General features: G+C 44.6%; 1 protein-coding gene across 1 annotated transcript in view; it reads right to left on the bottom strand.

Moving 5' to 3' along the window:
* LOC311230926 (extended synaptotagmin-1-like) overlaps window positions 1-25,186 on the bottom strand; it is an 87,940-nt gene that overhangs the window by 22,437 nt on the left and 40,317 nt on the right. The window contains exons 30-38 of the mRNA XM_084317371.1: window positions 21,480-21,528; window positions 21,271-21,360; window positions 17,564-17,659; window positions 16,560-16,631; window positions 14,815-14,901; window positions 12,010-12,156; window positions 9,960-10,090; window positions 8,223-8,349; window positions 1,218-1,492 (exon numbers count right to left, since the gene is read on the bottom strand). Of these exons, the coding sequence (XP_084173497.1) occupies window positions 1,218-1,492; window positions 8,223-8,349; window positions 9,960-10,090; window positions 12,010-12,156; window positions 14,815-14,901; window positions 16,560-16,631; window positions 17,564-17,659; window positions 21,271-21,360; window positions 21,480-21,528 (1,074 nt within the window). The remainder of the gene's footprint in view (window positions 1-1,217; window positions 1,493-8,222; window positions 8,350-9,959; window positions 10,091-12,009; window positions 12,157-14,814; window positions 14,902-16,559; window positions 16,632-17,563; window positions 17,660-21,270; window positions 21,361-21,479; window positions 21,529-25,186) is intronic.

The following is a 25,186-nucleotide window of genomic DNA, read 5'->3' as shown; positions in this document are numbered from 1 at the left end:
ACACACACACACACACACACACACACACACACACACACACACACACACACACACACACACACACACACACACACACAGATGTCCTTGTATCAAGAGCTCAGTCAACCAACAACTAGTCATTGAATATTATGTCTGCATTCCTATTTCTGGGGGGAGGGCATTTGTTTAAATTTGGATTGCAGATTGGGTCTTTAACGCCGTTGTTGCTGTTTATTGAAGACTAGCTTTTACTTCTGTGACAGCTAACAGGGATCCTAATAAAATTAAAGTCCCCATGAAACGGCTAGTAGAATGCTATTTGATTCCACATATTTATGCATTACGTGTAAAAACAGGAAGCTAAAGTGGGACTATTCATGAATATTGATTGGCGTTTACAGTAGCCAATAGCGCTGAATGTGCATTACGGTTGACCCATTAGCTAGCAAGCTAATGTTAGCAACGTACGTGAGTAAAATTTGTAAAATTTGCTAGCAAGCTAACTTTGAACATTTGGGCCGAGTGCAGCTTAGTTACGATGTGCTGTAAATGTCATTCTAGAAAGCATTTCATTGGAGACAAAATGAGCATACGGCCTCCATGTGCACGATGACTTTTTCTGTGTCATTTTACAGGAAATTACAAACTCTAAAATACCTATAAGATACTAGTGTATAAGTGGCGGCTGAGTGGCGCAGTGGGCAAGACGCTCGCCACTAACGCAGGAGATGCTGGTATCGAGCCCAGCTCTCGGCGTTGCTACCGGCTTGGCCAGTCGTCATACTAACACAATTGGCAAGTGTTAGAGGGTGGGAAAGCCGGTGTGTGGGGATTGGACGTTGTGGACAGCGACTCCTACAGGTCGGTTGGTGCGCCTGTACAGCAGAATCAGGAAGTATCAGGGGCAGCGTGAGCCTCCCACGCGTTACTCCTCGCCACTGAGAGATCGCGCTGTTCAGGTAAAAAGATGTGACAGCTGCCTCCTCGTGTACCGGAGGGGACACGTGATGCAAGGCTTGGTCCTCACTGCAGCCGACCAGTGGGAGGCATAGTCTAGCAACGTTCGAGACAGGGGAGGGGAGAATTGAAGGGAGAATTGGCGAGGCGAAAATTGGGATGGGAGAAAAATAAGGAGAAAAAGTGGATAAAAAAAAAAAGATACTATAAGTGACGATCCGTGCAAGACATATGTGATAAAAGAACATAAACATCTATTTTGATGGGGCCTTTAAACTCACCCCTCTGTTGGCGCCTGCCAGTGTGGAAGCTCCTCAGCATCTTCTGTGACTGACTGTGGGGCGGGTTCAGCCTCAGGCTCTGGTTCAGCCTCAGGTTCAGCCTCAGGTTCAGCCTCAGGTTCAGACTCAACCTCAGCCTCAGCCTCAAGCTCAGCCTCAGCCTCAAGCTCAGCCGCAGCCTCAAGCTCAGCCTCAGCCTCAAGCTCAGCCTCAGCCTCAGGTTCAGGCTCAGACTCAGGCTCAGACTCTTCTACCTCTGCTAGCTCCTCCAGCAGCTATAGCCAAAAACACATGAAGGTTATTATGAACATAACATAACATAGTATGCCATTTAGGGGACGCTTATATCCAAAGCGCCCTACAGTACCTGCATACTGTTTTATTTTTGATAATGCAGTCATTCCATTGTAAGGCGCTTTGAGTAGTAATTGTACACGAAAATCAGTATGGAAATGCAATTATTATTATTATTATTATTATTATTGACATGAATTTGGCATAACACAATAAACACATAAAAGTTTAAACCAATGGCCATTATGGAGTGAAACGCTTGTGTCAATTAAACCATTGTTCTGTTTCATTAGGGGCTCTGCTTGGCATCACTACTGCACTCGCTCGCGTACGTGCACGCGCACTGAATAAATTCCACAAATGTACCTTTAATACCAGTATTAGTCTGACCACACCCCTCATCAGCTTACCTTCATAAGCAGGTGTGTGGTCACCTGCTCTCCTCCTTCTCGCTTTCACCACAAGAAAGTGCCTCGGTAGTACCCCACTTGACGTGTTGTTAGTGGAGAAAAATTTTGTTTACAAGGAAGGAGATACGTTGACATCATATCTTTATTTTCTCTCTCACTATTTTCGAGAAAATACGGCGATATTGTCTTCGTACTGGAGTGTCTGGAAGATGTTGATTGTTCTAAAAATCCTCCACCGGTTTTCGTATTGGGAGCACGCCGCTGCATGCTTCTCAACTGCAGTTCCTTGCTGTGTTTGTTGGGGTGAAACCTGTCAGGCCACAGCTGAACTGTCGGACATGCCGCTGTTGTGAGAAGCGGTGCGTTCCAGGTTGGGTGAGTAGTGTTTTGCTGGCAGGCTCCACTTGTCTGTTAGTGCTATGGGGGCTACTTGACAATGTTTATGGAAACCGGCCCCAGGCTAGGGTCCTTTGTTCAGCCACCTAGGCGACAGAAGGCCTTGGTCTGAAGACCATTATAGTTTTAACTAGTGGGCCGCGACCATTAACACTGGTGATCCCTGTGTGTTTTGGATGAGTGGATTCTCTCTGTCACCGTGTTAAGGCCCCATCTTTCATATCCAAATGAGAGTATTCCTTCACGAGGGGATATGTGCATGAATGTGCGATAGCGGCAGATTCATGTTCAAAGTCAGCTACACAGGCCAGTTGGTATTGTGCTGATTCCGTCGGGTGTTGGTAAAATCACCGTTGTGAAGCGGTGTTGACATCTTGTTTTCTCTTTTCTCTTAAAAAGTGAGGAGAGGTTCAGAACGGCAGCCTGTCTGGGTGAGTGTTATGTCATTGTTACAGGTTCAGTTGATAGCTGCTTAGCTTACGGTTAGCCAGTCAGCTGTTAACTGCTGCGTTAGCCTGCTGGGATCGCTCAGGTTGGGCCTACTGTTAGCCAGTCAGCTGTTAGCTGCGGGGCTAGCATGTCGTGATCGCTAGGTAACGTTAGCTTGCTGCTATAGGCCATGGCCTGGCGCGGGGTAGCTTAGCTTCTCGCGCGCGGCCTTGAGCTCGCTTCTGATCGCGTGCGTCGTTAGCTCGGCGTCTCGCGAGCAGAAGCAGTAGCACCCGAATGGTTGGAGCGGCCGTTAGCTTGATGCTATTCTGTTGAACGTGCTTTGATTTTAACATGTTTTACACTCTTGACTACGACGTCATCCTTGACAGGGGATGTTTCGTCGACCCTGCCCTGAGCCAGGACGGCAAGGTTGCATCAACAGAGGACTGTAGTGCGGGTTGGAGCGGTGACGCTGCCCAGTTCGGACAACACAGGAGCGGCTGTGTTCCTACGGTGTCTGTGACTGCACTTCGCTGATCTGCGTTCCGGGTAGGAACGGGGTTGACCAGACCTCATAACACGTCTTCTGGTTTTACTTTTCTAAATGTATTGTGAATAACGATGTTTTTCCCAAAACGTGTGTTGCTGCAATGCATTTAGGATACGTTGCGGGTTATGTGTGAGCTGTTTTTGTCACTGGCAGTTAGCTTCTCCGTGCAAATCGGGATGTAATGATCTGGTTGTTGTGTGAGAAACATCATGGTGTTTATATGTACCGTGTACTCACAACTAAGGTAACTAACCTATGAAGCTATGCTTGGTGACAAGTGAGTAAAAGAATGTTCTTTTCTCAGACTGTGATGACAATGAACAGTGTGTTCACATATTAACAGGTTTTCCTGTTTTAACTGGCCGTATTGAGGGTAAAATAGGAGGATTGTGTTTTCCCCCCGGTTCCCTGGGGACTTTTTCATCCTCCTATCAGACATGTTTGTGCACTAATTGTGTCTTTTTTGTGTGGTAGGGATGCGATGTAACTCTTAGCTTGATTGCTGAGGTTGTGCTAAATCTGCTGGAGAAACTTTATTTTCCTAAGAGAGAAAATGGTTTGGTCGCTGTCATGTGTGCTTAGCAAGGCCTGTGGCCGATACTAATCGAGAATGATGTATTCTCTCATTGTGGAAAAACGGCGTTCCTCTGTTGAGTGTTTTTTGCCATTTTTTGTAGGTGATGATGGGTTGTGTGTGTCATGTGACCTACAACTGGGTTGGACTGGCCACAGAAGCACATGTGTATGTTGGACCGGGGCTCTTAGAGCCCTCTCTATTCTGTGTTTTTCCTTAGTAAAAATCAGATAGCAGGTTAGCTCATGCGCTGTGTGGAGCTGTCAAACGCTTCATAGAGCTGACTATGACTGTGTCATATTCTCTTTTTGTCATTACATCGTATCATGGGTGTGGGGTCGTAAAGGGGTGAACTGGTAACCTTTCCTCTCCCCCTTGTTTCTGTCGGTCAGGGGTACACCCCCTGTCCTTCAAGGTTCCCGTCACGTGGCGGTTCGGCACGTTACGGGGGGGGGGGGGGGGGGGGGGAGGGAGTTTCCTGGTCCCACGGCCTGGTATATTGGGCGTGTGCACCGCAGGAATTCCCCCGCCATAGAGTACGTCACCGTGCGCGTCTCTGTTGGTAGGACTTCCGTGTGCTGTTCAGGTCCATGTGATGGATCTGTTTTCAGGGGGGTGGTCAGGGCTCCTCCTCACCAAGCGCCTATTCGGGCCTTCTGTGAGTTCGGACTCCTTCTTCCATGTGAGGGAGCCTCCATCAGAGTACAGAGCCTTCCTCCTCAGATTGTCAAAGTGAGTGGACCCTCTAGAAGGGTCCTATTCTATTGTATATGTATTGAATTCAATTCGTTTATTGAGTGTGTATGGGTTCAGTGCCTCTTCCCCGGAGAGCCCTAAAACCAATTTTTTACATGGCTCAAGGTGCAATATATTCTTTTCAATCTGTACAGCTCGCGTGGGAAGTCTCTCTGGGGATCCCCGTCTCCTTCCTATGGGAGGGTGGTGGGATGTAAAAATGTGAAAAAAATTTACCCCGGCTGTGTAGACTGGGATACATACTGTTGATGCTTCCTTCTTTTCTATTCCAGAAGTGTTGGAGTTAGGGAGTGTCACACCCCTCTTGTCGTTCCCCTGGGCGCCTTGGGGATTCAATGACAGGTCTAAATAGCCTGTTCATTGATGGGGGTGTGTCCCGACGCACGTATAGTGCTAGCTCGCTGTAAACAGGCGATTGACTGGCACGCCTTGGTTGCTTGTGGTTGAAACAGCGTTTTTATAAAGCAACTGAGATGGGGGTTTTTCCTCTTCCGACGACCAAATCCCACGACCTGGGTTGGTTTTTCGACGGATTCTCGTTCATGTCTGGGGGATGATGACGGAATGGATCTGAACATATGTAGAGGGGTCTCACGACCCTTGGGGTGGGCCACCAGGCGCGGTTCGCCCGAACGTCTGGGTGGCGCCTTCTTTTCATGTTAAGATCGACACGCATATCTGCCCTTCTCCTGGAGTAGGCATGTCGGCGTGGTTAGGGCACGGGACTGGTTCTGGTCACGCTGGTCCAGATCAGTTGAACCCGTTGTCCGCCGGGGATGCAGATCTGCTGTTCTGGTACCCTGAGGGACTTGGGCTTTTTTCAGGGGGAAAAATGCCAGGTCGGTCTGGGTGTCACAGGGTTAAGCGCTATGGAGACCCTGGTTGGGTATGTTTTTACTCAGCACTGTCGTAATGGCTTACAGCCATGCCATTCTGTACACGCTCGATCTCGTCGGATCTCGGCCGCTACACAGGTTGGTCCTGGTTAGTACTTGGTTGGGAGACCGCCTGGGAAAACCAAGTACGGTGTGCTTAGGGGCTGGTTCTCCATTATTTTTCGTTCCTCTCTCACGCATGGCGAAGAGGGGCCTGTGGGGGTGGTTTTTTGACCTCCTCTGGTGACCCTGTGCTTCCCGTACCGCCAGGCCCGGTCCGAAGTGATGTTTGCGACCCGTAGGCCTGGGTTAACCCTTTTTTGAAAACTGAAACACTTGTACTGCGGTATAGCCGGTGTATACCCGCAGGTGTGTTTTGGAGTTTTTTCTTGAGGGGTTATAGGAACAACCACCGCATTGGGTAACACCGAGGTGGTTGATTCCCTGGTGTGTTGGAGCAGTGTCAACTCCCGGGTTCACCGGTTGAGGGTGCCCCTGCACGTTCATGACGTCTGCCAATCGTGTCAGCCTTCTCTGCCTCGACCCCTCTGGGTGGGGGTTTTTAAATGGAGGCTTGGTCATGCAACACCGCCAGCTTACGCTCCTTCCGCCGGGGCGGCTGTGTTCAGCTGTCCCCTCTGGCGCCTGTCTCGTCCGCAGTCTCCAGGCTAGGGTTAACAGCCTGTTGCCTGGTTTTTCCCCGGTGCGCTGCCTGCTTCCGTTGGTTAACCTTTTTTGTGTGCTTACGGCCATGCTGACTGCCTGTTCTGCAGGGTCAGTGTGCCAGGCGGTGTACTATTGGGGGGACAGGGCCCGCTCGGCTTACGGCCATACCAACCTGAACTCGCCCGATCTCGTCCGATCTCGGAAGCTAAGCAGGTTCTGGCCTGGTTAGTACTTGGATGGGATTCCGCCTGGGAATACCAGGTGCAGTAACTGAGGGGCCTTTGTCCGAATACGCTGGCGATGTGGGGGGCAGGGCACTACGTGCCCACCTGGTGGGGTCTTGATGCTGGCATCATGGACTTCTCCGGGCCCCCATTCCAGGGAGTCCAGTCCTTTTGGTGGGTCTGGGTCTTCCTTCGCGCTCCGCTGCTACGGCCTTGCCACGGTGTTGGGTTTGCCCTTGACCCCGTGATTCTGGGGGCAGTAACGAGGTTGTTCCTCCGTTCGTTCCCGGGTGGCATGCGGGTTGTGCGTGTGTGTAGTCGTGGGGTCAAGCCACGGTCTGCTCACCCTGTGCGTTGAGTTGCTTGAGTGCCTCTTCGCACGGTCGGGTCCGTCGCCTTCCCGTGAAGCCTCTAATAGGGGGGATACCCTCCATTAGGGGGGGTCGGGGGGGCTCGGCCCTCCCTGTTCTGATGGTTTTGGGGGGCTGTCAGCGGGGTGTATTTGTCAGCCAGCGGCTCCGCTTGGCCTCCCTTTGTGCAGTAGTGATGCCAAGCAGAGCCCCTAATGAAACAGAACGTTAGGTTATGACTATAACCAAGTTCTGTTAATTAGGGGTGACGCTTGGCATCAGACGGCCGCTGCAGCCCTTGACCTCACCTTGTGGTGAAAGCTTGGGAAGGAGGAGAGCAGGTGACCACACACCTGCTTATGAAGGTAAGCTGATGAGGGGTGTGGTCAGACTAATACTGGTATTAAAGGTACATTTGTGGAATTTATTCAGTGCGCGTGCACGTACGCGAGCGAGTGCAGTAGTGATGCCAAGCGTCACCCCTAATTAACAGAACTTGGTTATAGTCATAACCTAACGTTTCACCTTCTTCTTCAGACTAAGTTACAGCTCTTACTGTCCCCAAAGCAAGCATCACTTCCTGTTCCTTACATGCACTTACCACAGATCCAACACAGTTAAATATAGGCAAAATTGCCTAAACATTAATCAAACATCTTAATATCAATCAAATCAAATTATATCATTATACGTATTTCAATTCAATCATGTAAATGTGCATAAGTAAATATTTTATAAACCCCAAAGTACTATTCTAGTTCTTTTTCAGCCATTTACATTTACATTTTAGTCATTTAGCTGACGCTTTTATCCAAAGCGACTTACAAGTTCTGTACAACAAGTCAGCAGGAAGGGTACAACTCTGGGAGCTAAGGGTCAGTGACATTGTTTGCCAAACAGTGTTGAACTTGAGTGCTACAGTCTTGAGTGCATAGTAGTAAAGACATAGTAGGTAGTAATATAGGCAAAGTAGATTCCTTAGTAGCAAAGTACATGATAGTTAAAGGAACACAGTAACATTTTGGGAAATTAGCTTCCCCAAATGTTGGCGTGTTCTTTTAAAGACAATACGAAGGTTAGTCATTTTATTTTATTTTGTATTTATCTTTTTAAATACATTTTTTATTTCAGATATTGATTGAGGAACTTACCTAATTGTTACCCTGGAACCATCCTCAATAAATTATAACAATGGAGCCGCATTTATGAATGAAATTAATTAATTAATTAATTAATTAATCAATCTAACTCCATTATCCAACCATTATTTGAATAAAATAAATAAATAAAAAAAATCTAACCCTAACTAACCTTACTGTCATGCACTTGTCCTAATAAACTAACCTACACTGTAGCACTCAACACTTTGATGAACATTGTTACTCAGCTGATAGAGTTGTGCCCTTCCTGATGACTTGTCGTACAGAACTTGTAAGTCGCTTTGGATAAAAGAGTCAGCTAAATGACTAATGACTCACTTGAGCAACAGGACTGGGGCGTGGAGCAGTGGTTGGGACAGCTGGTTCATCGACGTCTTCCATGGTGGCCATGGCAACCATCTCTGAGTCCTCAGCCTCCTCAGGCTGGATGGATGCCGCAAGCCACCTGACAATTCATAGTATTCCATTACATCACCATCACCGCCATTTTGGTAGGCAAATGATAGGGGATTGTAATCAAATAACAGGCACTCGTTATTCAATTACAACTGTGGCCAATGAGCTGTGTTAATGGAATTGTGCCATATTGGGGACATACGTGACATGTGATGAGAACACTATGAATACACAAAACACAGGGGTTACCGTATGTTAGCTCTTGTTTCCATTGACGCAAATCAATCTATGGTATGTCAAAGTCTAGTGAATGTGTCATAAAGTAAGATACAAGAAAAACCTACTTATACACCTGCATATGATAGCATGTACAATAATGCTGTATATACCATATATATATATATATATATATATATATATATATTAGTGCTGTCAATAGATACAAATAAAAAAACTAATTAATCTCACAAAACAAATAGCATTTTTCTACTTAAGACCGAAGCTTGTAACAGATATTTACTTGAGTAAAATCATGGAATTAATGTAAAATCAACACAAAGAAAGTATATTTACATTCAAATACCATTTTAATAGCTTTCTTTGAATACAGTTTCTCTCCTGTGAAATACAAATGTTCAACAAAACCATCAACATTGACTCAGCTAGACCTCTTTCGTATATCTGCGGCGCTAAGATTGAAGATTTTTCACTCCATAGATTAATCTAGATACATTTATTTTTTTATTTTTTATTTTTTTTAATCTTTTTTCCCCTCCATTTTCCTCCGATTTTCTCCCATCCCAATGTTAGTCGTTATGCCAATTCCCAATCCCCTTCCTGGTCGCTGCGCACTTACCCCCCACAGTCGGTCTGGGAGAGTGGAGGCTATCACGTGCTTCCTCCGACACACGTCCAGCCAATCAACCGCTTCTTTTCACCTGGCAGCGCGGATTCTCATTGAGAGGGCGTAGCGTGTGGAAGGATCACACTATCCCACTCAAGTCCTATCCGCGCTTAGCAGGCGCCCCGACCGAACTGTAGGAGTCGCTGTTTACAACGACCCGGACCCACCCCGCCAGCTTCTCCCACCCTCTAATACTGCCAATTGTATTAGTGTGAACGGCCAGCCAAGCTGGTGACAACCCCGGAGCTGTGAGCTGGATTCGAACAGGCGAATCTAGATACATTTATTTTAATGCTTTAAATAATTTAAATTAATCTCCAAAGTTAAAGCATTAATTTTGACAGCCCTAATATATATATATATCCACATCTGTCTGTACATACCTGCATATAATCCTTTTTACATATCTGTGTAGATACTAGTTACGCTGATGACCAGTATGACTTACTACCATAGTGTCTTCATACCTGCATCACTGTACATATTAATACTACAACTCTGTAATTACATCTGATTAGCATAATACTACAACTCTGTAATTACATCTGATTAGCACTATACTCAGTAGTACTAATTTATATATTTTATACCCAGTTTAATCTCCTGTACATTGTATATTGCTGGTGCACTTTACTGTTACATTTGCACTCTGGTTGGATGCCAAACTTCTTTTTGTTGTACTGTACTTGTGCTGTATGATGACAATACATTTGAATCAAATCAAATCAAATCGAATAGAATCTAAAGAAACTCACTCATCAGACGGCAGCTCGGCGTGTTGCCTCTGCTGATTGGCTGGTGTGACTAACTGTTCAGTGGCGATGAGAGGAGCATCTTCTTCAGGACCAGATCCCAGCTGAGCCTCGGCCATCTTTGTGTTCAAGATCTGTCAAGGAGAGATGCCTGATTGGCTGTTCTGTGTCTCATTCCCAAAGAAAGCAACACATGTGGTCTGCCCGAATCTACCTGAATCTACATGTGATCTAGATGAATCTACATGTGATCTAGATGAATCTACATGTGATCTACCTGAATCTACATGTGATCTACCTGAATCTACATGTGATCTAGAAGATGAATCTACATGTGATCTACCGGAATCTACATGTGATCTACCTGAATCTACATGTGATCTACCGGAATCTACATGTGATCTACCGGAATCTACATGTGATCTAGATTAATCTACATGTGATCTACCGGAATCTACCTGGATCTACATGTGATCTACCTGAATCTACATGTGATCTAACTACATCTACATGTGATCTAACTAAATCTACATGTGATCTAACTAAATCTACATGTGATCTACCTGAATCTTCATGTGATCTAACTAAATCTACATGTGATCTAACTAAATCTACATGTGATCTAGATGAATCTACATGTGATCTAACTAAATCTACATGTGATCTACCTGAATCTACATGTGATCTAACTAAATCTACATGTGATCTAACTAAATCTACATGTGATCTACCTGAATCTACATGTGATCTAGATGAATCTACATGTGATCTAACTAAATCTACATGTGATCTAACTAAATCTACATGTGATCTACCTGAATCTACAAGTGATCTACCTGAATCTACATGTGATCTACCTAAATCTACATGTGATCTAACTAAATCTACATGTGATCTAACTAAATCTACATGTGAACTACCTAAGTCCTGTCTCACCCTCGTCAGTCTATACCAGGGTTCTCAAACCTTTTTATACCATGACCCCATTTTATTTAGGATTTCTTTTGGTGAACCCACACTTAGGGCGGGATCCACAAAGAATGGATTGCACGGTGCTAATTGCACCCAATACTTGCAATTCATTATGAATTGAAAATGGGGGATCCTGATGTAAACAACACGGAAGTCTTTCTCTGGTCTGCATCCCCTTAACAATTGTGTGTATTTGTATTGAGACGTACTGTATTGTACCCATTATTTCAATCAATCAATCACCTGCTAATGTATCACGTAAGGAATATCAAAATAAAAGCACACGTTGTTGAACTTGATCATGCATATATATTAGAAAATTGTATTACAGCACTATGTTATCATACACATTTATAAAACTAGGCATATTTAGCCAAAATATGTTGCCAGAACATAAAAAAAATTTATATATATATTTTTTTTTTTACTTGCCAAAAGTAAATTGACTACCCCACTGACCATTGACTACCCCACTGTCACCTACCCACGACCCCACTTTGGGTCGCGACCCATACTGTAGTTGCTTGTGTTTGCAGGAGTGCCTGTGTTCTCCCACCTCGATATACATCATACACATTTCAGTTCTTGTTCATTATTTGCAAGATTTGCAACAATGCATAGTGCACAGTTACAACCTTTCTACCACTACACAGTGAACTGAATGTGCAATACTGGCCCCCCCTCATTACGCATTAAACAGTTTCTTAATATTTAAATTTTAGTTTAAGTCTATATTTTGTGATTGTGTGTGAAGGGTGGACTAGCAAAGTAAGATTGTCATTGTATGTTGTAACTGTGCATAATGACAATAAGAAATATATTAAAGTAAAAGAGAATGTGTTGTTCAAACTCTCAAGTACCAAGATTATGCCTGAGTGTGTGTGTGTGTGTGTGTGTGTGTGTGTGTGTGTGTGTGTGTGTGTGTGTGAGTATGTGAGTATGTGTGTGTATGTGTGTATGTGTGTGTGTGTGTGTGTGTGTGTGTGTGTGTGTGTGTGTGTGTGTGTGTGTGTGTGTGTGTGTGTGTGTGTGTGTGTTTGTGTGTGCGTGCGTGCGTGCGTGCATGCATGCGTCTACCCACCTTGAGTTCAGCCCGCAGTAGGATCTGACTCTTGGGTAAGCCTCCATCCAGATGGTGCCACTGATCCAGGACCAGCTGTGGTTCTGACAGCAGCTCTCGGACAGGAACCACCAGGGAACCCATCGGCTGATCCCAGGCGCTGGAGAGCTTGGGACATGAAGACAGAGATGAACAGAGAGCTGGGGACATGAAGACAGAGATCAACAGAGAGCTGGGGACATGAAGACAGAGATGAACAGAGAGCTGGGGACATGAAGACAGATGAACAGAGAGCTGGGGACATGAAGACAGAGATGAACAGAGAGCTGGGGACATGAAGACAGAGATTAACAGAGAGCTGGGGACATGAAGACAGATGAACAGAGAGCTGGGGACATGAAGACAGAGATGAACAGAGAGCTGGGGACATGAAGACAGAGATGAACAGAGAGCTGGGGACATGAAGACAGAGATGAACAGAGAGCTGGGGACATGAAGACAGAGATGAACAGAGAGCTGGGGACATGAAGACAGAGATGAACAGAGAGCTGGGGACATGAAGACAGAGATGAACAGAGAGCTGGGGACATGAAGACAGATTAACAGAGAGCTGGGGACATGAAGACAGATGAACAGAGAGCTGGGGACATGAAGACAGATTAACAGAGAGCTGGGGACATGAAGACAGATTAACGGAGAGCTGGGGACATGAAGACAGATGAACAGAGAGCTGGGGACATGAAGACAGAGATGAACAGAGAGCTGGGGACATGAAGACAGAGATGAACAGAGAGCTGGGGACATGAAGACAGAGATTAACAGAGAGCTGGGGACATGAAGACAGAGATGAACAGAGAGCTGGGGACATGAAGACAGAGATGAACAGAGAGCTGGGGACATGAAGACAGAGATGAACAGAGAGCTGGGGACATGAAGACAGAGATGAACAGAGAGCTGGGGACATGAAGACAGAGATGAACAGAGAGCTGGGGACATGAAGACAGAGATGAACAGAGAGCTGGGGACATGAAGACAGAGATGAACAGAGAGCTGGGGACATGAAGACAGAGATGAACAGAGAGCTGGGGACATGAAGACAGAGATGAACAGAGAGCTGGGGACATGAAGACAGAGATGAACAGAGAGCTGGGGACATGAAGACAGAGATGAACAGAGAGCTGGGGACATGAAGACAGAGATGAACAGAGAGCTGGGGACATGAAGACAGAGATGAACAGAGAGCTGGGGACATGAAGACAGAGATGAACAGAGAGCTGGGGACATGAAGACAGAGATGAACAGAGAGCTGGGGACATGAAGACAGAGATGAACAGAGGTCAAAGGGCACTGGAGAGCTGGGGACATGAAGACAGAGATGAACAGAGGTCAAAGGGGATAAAGAACTAGGGATGTTGCCTATCCTTCTTAAGGATGTTCCCGCCAATGACGGTGTGGTCATGTCTGAAATCCCTCAGTACCTACACAAGAGACAGAAGCTACTGTCGAGGAATCCTTAGGAAACAGTAGTTTAGTTCACACTTAAGTGAGAGGCCAGGGGCTACGGCCCCCACCCCTCTCTCTCTACTTAAACTCATTGTCTCCTTCTCTTCCTCAGTGTCTCCTAGCTGGCCACGATGAGAGCACTCCTCTTAGCCAAAGCTCATTTAACCTACATGTACTTTGTATTAATTGTTTTTACTATTAAACTAGATCAGAAGATCTGTCTACGACATAATTGATAAAGCATACGCCACACTACTAACCCTACTATCCACACTCTATGCTTTTAGAACCTATTATGGAAAAATCACATGTTCACCCTCTTACATTGCTAGTGTAATATTCCTTTACTCCATTTATGATCAACCAGTTTACTAGGCATACATTCTCTGGTGTACAGACAGCGTGTTTTGTCTGGAACCACTTTAACGACATATTCTCTCATAACAGAATATCGTAGGTTCTGCTAGGGCCAGATGCAGCTAGTGTTCATCCCACGCTGTTATGAGAACTGCCTGACTTTTCTGCCTGTGTGCGAAACCTTTCTTTTCTTTTACTATAAGGCTGAAAGCATCCTTGGGATCGGGGCTCACTGCAGATTGTCTTCCGCTCTCTGTATCGAACCGAGACTCTGTGCACAGAATACTGTTTTTTTTCTTCTATCCATTGACTCAATCTCAATTTCTGTAAACTCAATGTACTTGGTAAAAAGAAATTCCACAACAAACCTACTGTTCAGTAGATTAATTTATAGTAGGTAAAAAAAAAAGCAGCTCCTACTGTGCAGTAGGGTTGTACTTTTAAGGGTACCGACCAAATTACATCAGTACCATTGAGTACCAATTTGCGCTAGATCAATCGGTACCAAATGTTTGTATCTTTACATGTTTAGTATAAGAGTGTAATATTACTAGACAAGAGGGAGCCTTTTCCACTCATATATATATTACTGTCCAGTCTCCTGGGTCTTTGGAAAGACCAGACGAGGTCAGAGGGGTTTGATAGTATTTACTGAGGATGGCCAGATAATGTTGATATTTTAAACATTTAAAAACATAATACATAATATTTGGTGTGGTGTGTTACAACAATACATTTAAAAAAATTAAATATTATTATATATTTTTACAGAGACAGTTAAAAAAGGTATCGTTGGGTAGCGATACTGAATTCCAGAAACTGGTACTGGTACCAATACCCAACCCTACTGTGCAATAGGAAAGTTATGTTTTTGTCCCGCCCCTTGTCATGAAAAAAAAAGATACAACACCAGTTTCAGTTCATACTTCTTAGTCCTAATTTGAGTAAATTGAACATTAACCTTACCTTCACAATGAGCATCTCCTCTCTGGGGTCACGAACCAGGAAGTAGAACGCCTCGTTCCACTGAGGTGAGCTGGTGCGATCACATACCTTTATTCACACAGGAGAAGAAGAGTGATCACACACCTTTATTCACACAGAAGAAGAGTGATAACTGATTGTAGGTCATGACATCATAGTGCAGTAGCAAGGCAAGCAACGGTCAGCAGTTTGTATACACATGGAAGGCAACGCAATATCAAGCCTTGCCCTCTTTTCTTGATCCCCCAATCACAACTGTTGCTTCCCTCAATTCATAGTATTCTCATGGCATGTCATGCATTTGTCATTTACTTCCTGTATATGATGTCTGTGGTGATAATTGTAATGGAATACTATTGATATGCTACGCCCACCGTGTCCTTCCATGGATCTAACATGTACGGCTAGGTCAAAGAATATAATGTTTCTACTGTTGTCTACTGTGTCTTATCTTGGTTCTGTATACAGTATATTATCTTGGTTCTGTATACAGTCTTGGTTCTGTATACAGTGTATTATCTTGGTTCTGTATACAGTCTTGGTTCTGTATACAGTGTATTATCTTGGTTCTGTATACAGTGTCTTATATTGGTTCTGTATACAGTGTCTTCTCTTGGTTCTGTATACAGTGTCTTATATTGGTTCTGTATACAGTGTCTTCTCTTGGTTCTGTATACAGTCTTGGTTCTATATACAGTGTATTATCTTGGTTCTGTATACAGTGTCTTATCTTGGTTCTGTATACAGTGTCTTATCTTGGTTCTGTATACAGTGTATTATCTTGGTTCTGTATACAGTGTCTTATCTTGGTTCTGTATACAGTATATTATCTTGGTTCTATATACAGTATCTTATCTTGGTTCTGTATACAGTGTCTTATCTTGGTTCTATATACAGTGTCTTATCTTGGTTCTGTATACAGTATATTATCTCGGTTCTGTATACAGTGTCTTATCTTGGTTCTGTATACAGTGTCTTATCTTGGTTCTATATACAGTGTCTTATCTTGGTTCTGTATACAGTATATTATCTTGGTTCTGTATACAGTGTCTTATCTTGGTTCTATATACAGTATATTATCTTGGTTCTATATACAGTGTCTTATCATGGTTCTGTATACAGTATCTTATCTTGGTTCTGTGTTCTGTGTCTCACCTTGGTTCTGTGTCTCACCTTGATTCTGTGTTCTGTGTCTCACCTTGGTTCTGTGTTCTGTGTCTCACCTTGGTTCTGTGTTCTGTGTCTCACCTTGGTTCTGTGTTCTGTGTCTCACCTTGGTTCTCTGTTCTGTGTCTCACATTGGTTCTATGTTCTGTGTCTCACCTTGGTTCTGTGTCTCACCTTGGTTCTGTGTCTCACCTTGGTTCTGTGTTCTGTGTCTCACCTTGGTTCTCTGTTCTGTGTCTCACATTGGTTCTATGTTCTGTGTCTCACCTTGGTTCTGTGTCTCACCTTGGTTCTGTGTTCTGTGTCTCACCTTGGTTCTGTGTTCTGTGTCTCACCTTGGTTCTGTGTTCTGTGTCTCACCTTGGTTCTGTGTCTCACCTTGGTTCTGTGTTCTGTGTCTCACCTTGGTTCTGTGTCTCACCTTGGTTCTGTGTTCTGTGTCTCACCTTGGTTCTGTGTGTGTCTCACCTTGGTTCTGTGTTCTGTGTCTCACCTTGGTTCTGTGTGTCTCACCTTGGTTCTGTGTTCTGTGTCTCACCTTGGTTCTGTGTGTGTCTCACCTTGGTTCTGTATTTTGTGTCTCCCAGGACAAGCTCCGCTCCTGCCTTGGGCTCCTTCCCACTCTTCTTCAGCTGGACACACAGAGACACCCGTGTTATAATGGTTCAGAAGTACATACAGTAGAGATACTAGATTACGGTAAATGTGTCGTGTGTCATGGATTTGAGATTGAGATCTGAGATCCTCCTGAATTGAATCTGGATTTCATTTCACAGAGCAAAAAAATATATAAATGTTTTAAATGAACCCTTTCACTACCACACTACAGAGGGTTAACCCTTTCACTACCTCACTACAAAGGGTTAACGCTTTGACTACCACACTACAGAATGTTAACCCTTTCACTACCACACTACAGAATGTTAACCTTCACTACTACACTACAAAGGGTTAACCCTTTCACTACAACACTACAGAAGGTTAATGAATAATACAGAATTTATTCCCACCGATGCTTCAAGATCATCTCAACAAGAGTTAGCTATTGTTACCTGCAATCCTCTTGTATCATTTTAACATCTAATTTCATCACTTATAAGAATTTGTTCTCAGTACGTCGCCAAATCTCAGAGGTTTGCAGAAATCCCGTTAACTCTGTAACTCCAGAATACAGGACTGGTATAGAGTGCTGACAAACAGCAACACATTCATAATAAAATCCACCTATCTCAAGCACCACCCTCTTTTCTTGATCCTCCAATCACAACTAGTTACGCTGCTGGCCAGTTACGCTGCTGGCCACTTACTACCATAGTGTCTTTATACCTGTATCACTGTACATATTAATACTACAACTCTGTACATACATCTGATTAGCACTATACTCAGTAGTTATATATATAGTTATATATTTTATACCCAGTTTCGGACAAAGAAGCAACGGTTGGAGGATCAAGAAAAGAGGGCGGGGCTTGAGACAGGTCAATTGCAAAAAAATCCAAGTGTCTGAACTAACAGCATAGTGGTGTGTCATTGTGACTGTGTACGGTGACAGGTGACTCACAGGCAGCGAGTGGGCTCTCTCCACGTAGACAAACAGCAGCGCGGCAGAAAACACGGCCTTGTTCTGGTGAGACTGAAGAGACTGCAGCTGCATTACCTGGAAAAGGAGGGGGAGGGGGGGATGACATCATGATGACTCAGCACTTTTAAATGGACGGCGAGTCAAGGAATCTAGAAAAGAAGGAAGGGTCATCATGTCAGAATAGCAGCATTCTATACCAAGGAAACTATAAAAGAAGGATGGGTTGTCACATCAGAATATCAGCGTTCTATACCAAGGAAACTATAAAAGAAGGAAGGGTTGTCATGTCAGAATACCAGCGTTCTATGCTCTGCTTGGTGCCAGACTTTGGTGCCAGTTCTATTGAAGCCTGTATTAAAATGCTAAATATACCAGCTATCTGAGGAGACATACATCAACCAATATATCAAACGTTATTAACAATACAACAAATTGCAGATGATTCTGACATCCGAGGTAATAACCTGTTTAAATGACGGGTCCTAAACGAGGAGATGGCTGATCCCATTCAACTCAATGTCGACAGAACTGATCGTTTCCACACTTGGCACCAATGTGACGTGATGAGCCTTCCTTCTTTTATAGTTTCCTTGTGGCGAGCAAAAGGCAGAAAGGAGTCATGATATGATTTAGAATTACAGATCCCTTGGTAAGTATTCAGCCCCCTTCACGTGTTATGGTGGCACGGTGGTGTAGTGGTTAACACTGTCTCCTCACAGCACGGTGGTGAAGTGGTTAACACTGTCTCCTCACAGCACGGCGGTGTAGTGGTTAACACTGTCTCCTCACAGCACAGTGGTGTAGTGGTTAACACTGTCTCCTCACAGCACAGTGGTGTAGTGGTTAACACTGTCGCCTCACAGCACGGTGGTGTAGTGGTTAACACTGTCACCTCACAGCACGGTGGTGTAGTGGTTAACACTGTCACCTCACAGCACGGTGGTGTAGTGGTTAACACTGTCTCCTCACAGCACGGTGGTGTAGTCGTTAACACTGTCGCCTCACAGCACGGTGGTGTAGTGGTTAACACTGTCTCCTCACAGCACGGTGGTGTAGTGGTTAACACTGTCTCCTCACAGCACGGTGGTGTAGTGGTTAACACTGTCACCTCACAGCACGGTGGTGTAGTGGTTAACACTGTCACCTCACAGCACGGTGGTGTAGTGGTTAACACTGTCTCCTCACAGCACGGTGGTGTAGTCGTTAACACTGTCGCCTCACAGCACGGTGGTGTAGTGGTTAACACTGTCTCCTCACAGCACGGTGGTGTAGTGGTTAACACTGTCTCCTCACAGCACGGTGGTGTAGTGGTTAACACTGTCTCCTCACAGCACGGTGGTGTAGTGGTTAACACTGTCACCTCACAGCACGGTGGTGTAGTGGTTAACACTGTCACCTCACAGCACGGTGGTGTAGTCGTTAACACTGTCTCCTCACAGCATGGTGGTGTAGTGGTTAACACTGTCGCCTCACAGCATGTGGTGTAGTGGTTAACACTGTCGCCTCACAGCATGTGGTGTAGTGGTTAACACTGTCTCCTCACAGCATGGTGGTGTAGTGGTTAACACTGTCTCCTCACAGCACGGTGGTGTAGTGGTTAACACTGTCTCCTCACAGCATGTGGTGTAGTGGTTAACACTGTCTCCTCACAGCACGGTGGTGTAGTGGTTAACACTGTCTCCTCACAGCACGGTGGTGTAGTGGTTAACACTGTCTCCTCACAGCATGGTGGTGTAGTGGTTAACACTGTCGCCTCACAGCATGTGGTGTAGTGGTTAACACTGTCTCCTCACAGCATGGTGGTGTAGTGGTTAACACTGTCTCCTCACAGCACAGTGGTGTAGTGGTTAACACTGTCTCCTCACAGCATGGTGGTGTAGTGGTTAACACTGTCTCCTCACAGCATGGTGGTGTAGTGGTTAACACTGTCTCCTCACAGCACGGTGGTGTAGTGGTTAACACTGTCTCCTCACAGCATGTGGTGTAGTGGTTAACACTGTCTCCTCACAGCATGTGGTGTAGTCGTTAACACTGTCTCCTCACAGCACGGTGGTGTAGTGGTTAACACTGTCTCCTCACAGCATGGTGGTGTAGTGGTTAACACTGTCTCCTCACAGCACGGTGGTGTAGTGGTTAACACTGTCTCCTCACAGCATGTGGTGTAGTGGTTAACACTGTCTCCTCACAGCATGTGGTGTAGTGGTTAACACTGTCTCCTCACAGCACGGTGGTGTAGTGGTTAACACTGTCTCCTCACAGCACGGTGGTGTAGTGGTTAACACTGTCTCCTCACAGCACGGTGGTGTAGTGGTTAACACTGTCTCCTCACAGCATGTGGTGTAGTGGTTAACACTGTCTCCTCACAGCACGGTGGTGTAGTGGTTAACACTGTCGCTGCACAGCATGTGGTGTAGTGGTTAACACTGTCGCTTCACAGCATGTGGTGTAGTGGTTAACACTGTCTCCTCACAGCACGGTGGTGTAGTGGTTAACACTGTCGCTTCACAGCATGTGGTGTAGTGGTTAACACTGTCTCCTCACAGCATGGTGGTGTAGTGGTTAACACTGTCTCCTCACAGCACGGTGGTGTAGTGGTTAACACTGTCTCCTCACAGCACGGTGGTGTAGTGGTTAACACTGTCTCCTCACAGCATGTGGTGTAGTGGTTAACACTGTCTCCTCACAGCATGTGGTGTAGTGGTTAACACTGTCTCCTCACAGCATGTGGTGTAGTGGTTAACACTGTCGCTTCACAGCATGTGGTGTAGTCGTTAACACTGTCTCCTCACAGCACGGTGGTGTAGTGGTTAACACTGTCTCCTCACAGCACGGTGGTGTAGTGGTTAACACTGTCTCCTCACAGCACGGTGGTGTAGTGGTTAACACTGTCGCCTCACAGCACGGTGGTGTAGTGGTTAACACTGTCTCCTCACAGCACGGTGGTGTAGTGGTTAACACTGTCTCCTCACAGCACAGTGGTGTAGTGGTTAACACTGTCTCCTCACAGCATGGTGGTGTAGTGGTTAACACTGTCGCTTCACAGCACGGTGGTGTAGTGGTTAACACTGTCTCCTCACAGCACGGTGGTGTAATGGTTAACACTGTCTCCTCACAGCACGGTGGTGTAGTGGTTAACACTGTCTCCTCACAGCATGGTGGTGTAGTGGTTAACACTGTCTCCTCACAGCATGGTGGTGTAGTGGTTAACACTGTCTCCTCACAGCACGGTGGTGTAGTGGTTAACACTGTCTCCTCACAGCATGGTGGTGTAGTGGTTAACACTGTCGCTTCACAGCATGCAGATCAGATCGCTAACACTGTCGCCGCAACCCATGTCTGCTCCCAGCTGCGCTTGAGGGGGAAGGACAACGGAATGGGTCGAGTCAAGTGTGTGTGTGTTCCTTTGTGTGTGTTCCTGTGTATGTCCATCGTACATGTGTGTGTTGCTGCATGCCACATAAAGACTTCTTCGTATTGTGTAGATTGATGGCAAAAAGAAAATACATTTAATCTTTAAACTGATTTTAAATGAAGTCTACAACAACAAAATGTGGAAAGTGAAGGGAGCTGAATACTTTCCAATGGCTCAGTGTATAGAAGTAGAATGAATAGATGAGACACAGCATTATGCTGTGAAGGGGTTAGAGGAGAAGGATAAACGTTTTAGATGAAGGCGTGGCACTAACTTGGTCCAGTGTGTCTCTTCGTGAAACGGTGGGAACCCACTCCAGAACCAGATGGACCCGACCGGACTTCACGTCACTCAGGGTGTGCCACTGGAACGGAGGTGTGCACAGTTACTCACTGAGTCATATCAACCATTACGACAATGGAGTAATACGTGGAGTAATACGTGGCATATAACACGAGATGCGAGGAAGATGGGGAAACCCACCTGGTCCATGTACTGGGAGTGGATGATGTCTGCCAAACTGACTTTAACCCTGTTTACAGTGAAGAATAGTGGACATTTCAGATAAAACCACTGGTTAAACACAGATATTGGTATATTGAATACCGAACTAAGGCAACAGATGGAATTAAACACAAGATACTGTAGGAACAAAGGATTCAGCTAGTAGGGATTACTTTTTAAACGCTAGTAGTATTTTACTATTATGCACTTTGCTACTAAATCAAATCAAATTTATTTGTAAAGCCTGCATTCATAAGTTACCCGCCCCCCCACTCCACCCCACCTACCCAACCTCCTCCAATGTACAGTTTCTTCGTCAAATGTATATACTCTCTTTTTTAGACTCTTTTTGTATCACAAACAGTACTGTATTTGTAAATCTGGTATGTCGTAAAAAGGAATAGATGTAGCAGTACTGTCTATCTGTATGTCATGTATGTCATATATGTTATGATGAATTGAAAATGGGGGACCCTGATGTAAACCAGACGAAAGTCTTTCTCTGCTCTGCATCCCCTTAACAATTGTGTGTATTGAGCTGTACTGTATTGTACCCATTCTGCAATCTGTTAATAAAATTTTCAATCAAAAAATGTCCCCATGGGTTGGACAAGTCAAGAAGAAACATCACAATAAATCAAGAACAAAAAACCCACCATGAAATCCAAAATAAATGTAAAATAAATAAATGCAACACTCCCAGAACCCTAACCCTAACCCCAGCGAAGGTAAGGAAAAACTCTCTAAAAACCTAGCAATAGGAAAAAAGCACCACAGGCAATGTGGAGGAGAGAAACCTTTAGGTTGGATGTCGATGATAGTAGTGTTCCTAAGTCATCTACCTTGCCTATATTACCTACTATGCTAATATGTTTATACTACTATGCACTCAAGACTGTAGCACTCAAGTTCAACACTGTTTGATGAACAATGTTACTTAGCTGCCAGAGTTGTACCCTTCCTGCTGACTTGTTGTACAGAACTTGTAAGTCACTTTGGATAAAAGCATCAGCTAAACGACTATATGTAAATGTCATGTAAATGTAACGTAAATGTAAATGTGATGTAAATGTTACGTTTGATGCGTGATCTCAACATAGACTTCATTCTAAAAACAATGTATTTAGCCAGGTAACAAAACGTAACTGTCACATGATCACGACAAAAGAACATTCAAACATACAAACAATAAACTTGTCGAAGCCTTTCAAGCAGGTGGCACTTTAAAAACGACTGGTCATTTGGAGGAAATTACATCCTACACCTAAAAGCTGAACAAATGAAATAAACTGCCAAAATCTTAGGCTTACATTTCTGATCTGATCTCTAATGTGGTGCAAATGTGTGCTCCCTATTTTGGGAGCTAAACTATTTAATCTTTTATTTAATCCGTTTATGTGGCAGCATAGCAATTGGAGGACTGGCTGAAAGTGGCATAACTGCGGCAGTAGAGGGCAGTCTATTCACACATCAAGTACACCAGGTTAGAGTCTGCAATGGCAGTCAAGTTATCCAAGTATGTTTACTGCAGAAGAATTGGGCTTTTGTTACACCAGCTGTTAAAACATCCCTTGTGAGTCTCTTGTGAAAGTGTCTTTTTCTAAATCCTGTTAACTCTGTAACTCCAGAATACAGTACTAGTATAGTATAGAGTGCTGACAAACAGCAACACATTCATAATAAAATCCACCTATCTCAAGCACTGCCCTCTTTTCTTGATCCTCCAATCACAACCAGTTACGCTGCTGGCCAGTATGACTTACTACCATAGTGTCTTTATACCTGTATCACTGTAGATATTAATACTACAACTCTGTACATACATCTTATTAGCACTATACTCAGTAGTATATATATAGTTATTTATTTTATACCCAGTTTCTGACAAAGAAGCAACGGTTGTGATTGGAGGATCACGAAAAGAGGGCGGGGCTCTTAGTAGTATAAACATATTCGCTTTTCGTCAGACAGGAACTGTTTTGTCAGAGGGAAGCAAGCGCAGATCGAGAAAGAAGGGGCGGGGTTTGAGATAGGTCAACTGACTGAGACATCTATCCCTGCTCCTCCCGTTCACACCTGACCTGTGCAGGGAAATGCTCCTGCATGTTTCAGGGATGGACTGCATGTCTGAAAGGGCATTTTTGAAGGTAGCCTGATAGAGTCAAAAGATTGCCTCAACGCTACTCCTTGTACTTCCTTTATCTGTGCCGAAGCTTCAGAAAGCCTTATTAGCCCTCCCAAGGGTTGGCCAAATGATAGAGGCAGTGAGTTGAGATAAACCTGACATTATATTATCAAATATCCAATATGGTGAAAATAACTGGGCTATTCAAGCCGTCCTATAATTATGTTGTGGTTTAGTGGCACTTGCACAATATCAACCCATAATTACACGTGTAAACCATCCCAACCACACCCACACAGTAGGGTTGCCACGGTGATGCGAGTGAAATTTCCCATAGACTAATAAACTTCAGTATTACCGGTGACACCGGACATTTTACACTCAATATCTGTAGAGCACTTACTTTGATCTTTAACATTATGCGGCTACATTGATCCACTGTGTCTGTCCATCTACATCTGTTTTGAATACATTTTCAATTAATATTATCCATTTGTTGGACAGACAGGGTTGACATTATGTTCTAATTAAAAAATAAACCAACGGACAGTAATACCTTCCGCCAATTTTCTATCCGTTCATTGACGGATCAATGTAGCTGCAGCCTTATTTAGCACATTGCGCAAACATACTGTTGCTGGTCTGGACTGGTCCTCAGCTCCTCTCCAGTCGTGTCGTCTCGAGAGCCTCCTTTCTCTCCTTCACGCAAAGTTAAATCTACTCTAAATGAAAGTGAAACTTAAGCCACAGTACTGCGACCTGTAAAATAGATCTGCTGTCCGTGCAGACACGTTCAGTTTATAATGTATATCAAAGTGGCGGCTGGGTGGCGCAGCGGACTAAGCGCTCATCACCAACGCGAGAGACACTGGTATCGAATCCGTCTGTCAGCGGTGCCTCCGGCTTGGCAGGCCGTCATACTGACTCAATTGGCAGAGTCAACGGGAGGGAAGCCAGTGGGGTGGTATTCTGGTTGTTGTCAACAGCGACTCCTACAGGTCGGTCAGGGCGCCTGCACAGCGAGGGAGGGAGATGGTGAGGGTAGTGTGACCTCCCGCACGTTACACCTCACCAATGAGAGTCCGCGCTGGGAGGTGAAAAGATGCTGCTGGCTGTCTCCTATGTCTCGGAGGAAGCATCTGATAGACTTCAGGGCTCCCTAGACCGACCAGTGGGGGGCACATGCGAGCAACGACCAGGAAGGGGAGGGGGGAATTGGCATAACGACTAAATTGGGATGGGAGAAAAACACAGAAAAACAGGAGGAGAAAAAGTGGATAAAAAAATATATATATATCAAAGTATTGATAACACACATAGTATTTTACAAATTAGGGTTTTTTTTATTTGATGAACATGGGCTCTGATATGCAAAGATTTATTAAATGGATTTTATTTCGGTAGCACTTTATAATAACACCCTGTTATAATACATTTATAAGGTATTTGTAGATAATGAACTAATCATGAACAAACCATTTATATACATTCATAAATGATTATTAAAACATTTATAACTATATTTGTATAACATTTACAGATTAGTTCTACATTATTTATA

This window comes from Notolepis coatsorum (assembly GCF_963971535.1).
Source record: "Notolepis coatsorum genome assembly, chromosome: 6".
NCBI lineage: Eukaryota > Metazoa > Chordata > Actinopteri > Aulopiformes > Paralepididae > Notolepis > Notolepis coatsorum.
Note: the sequence above shows the minus strand (reverse complement) of the source record. Positions and strands in the feature narration are given on the sequence as shown.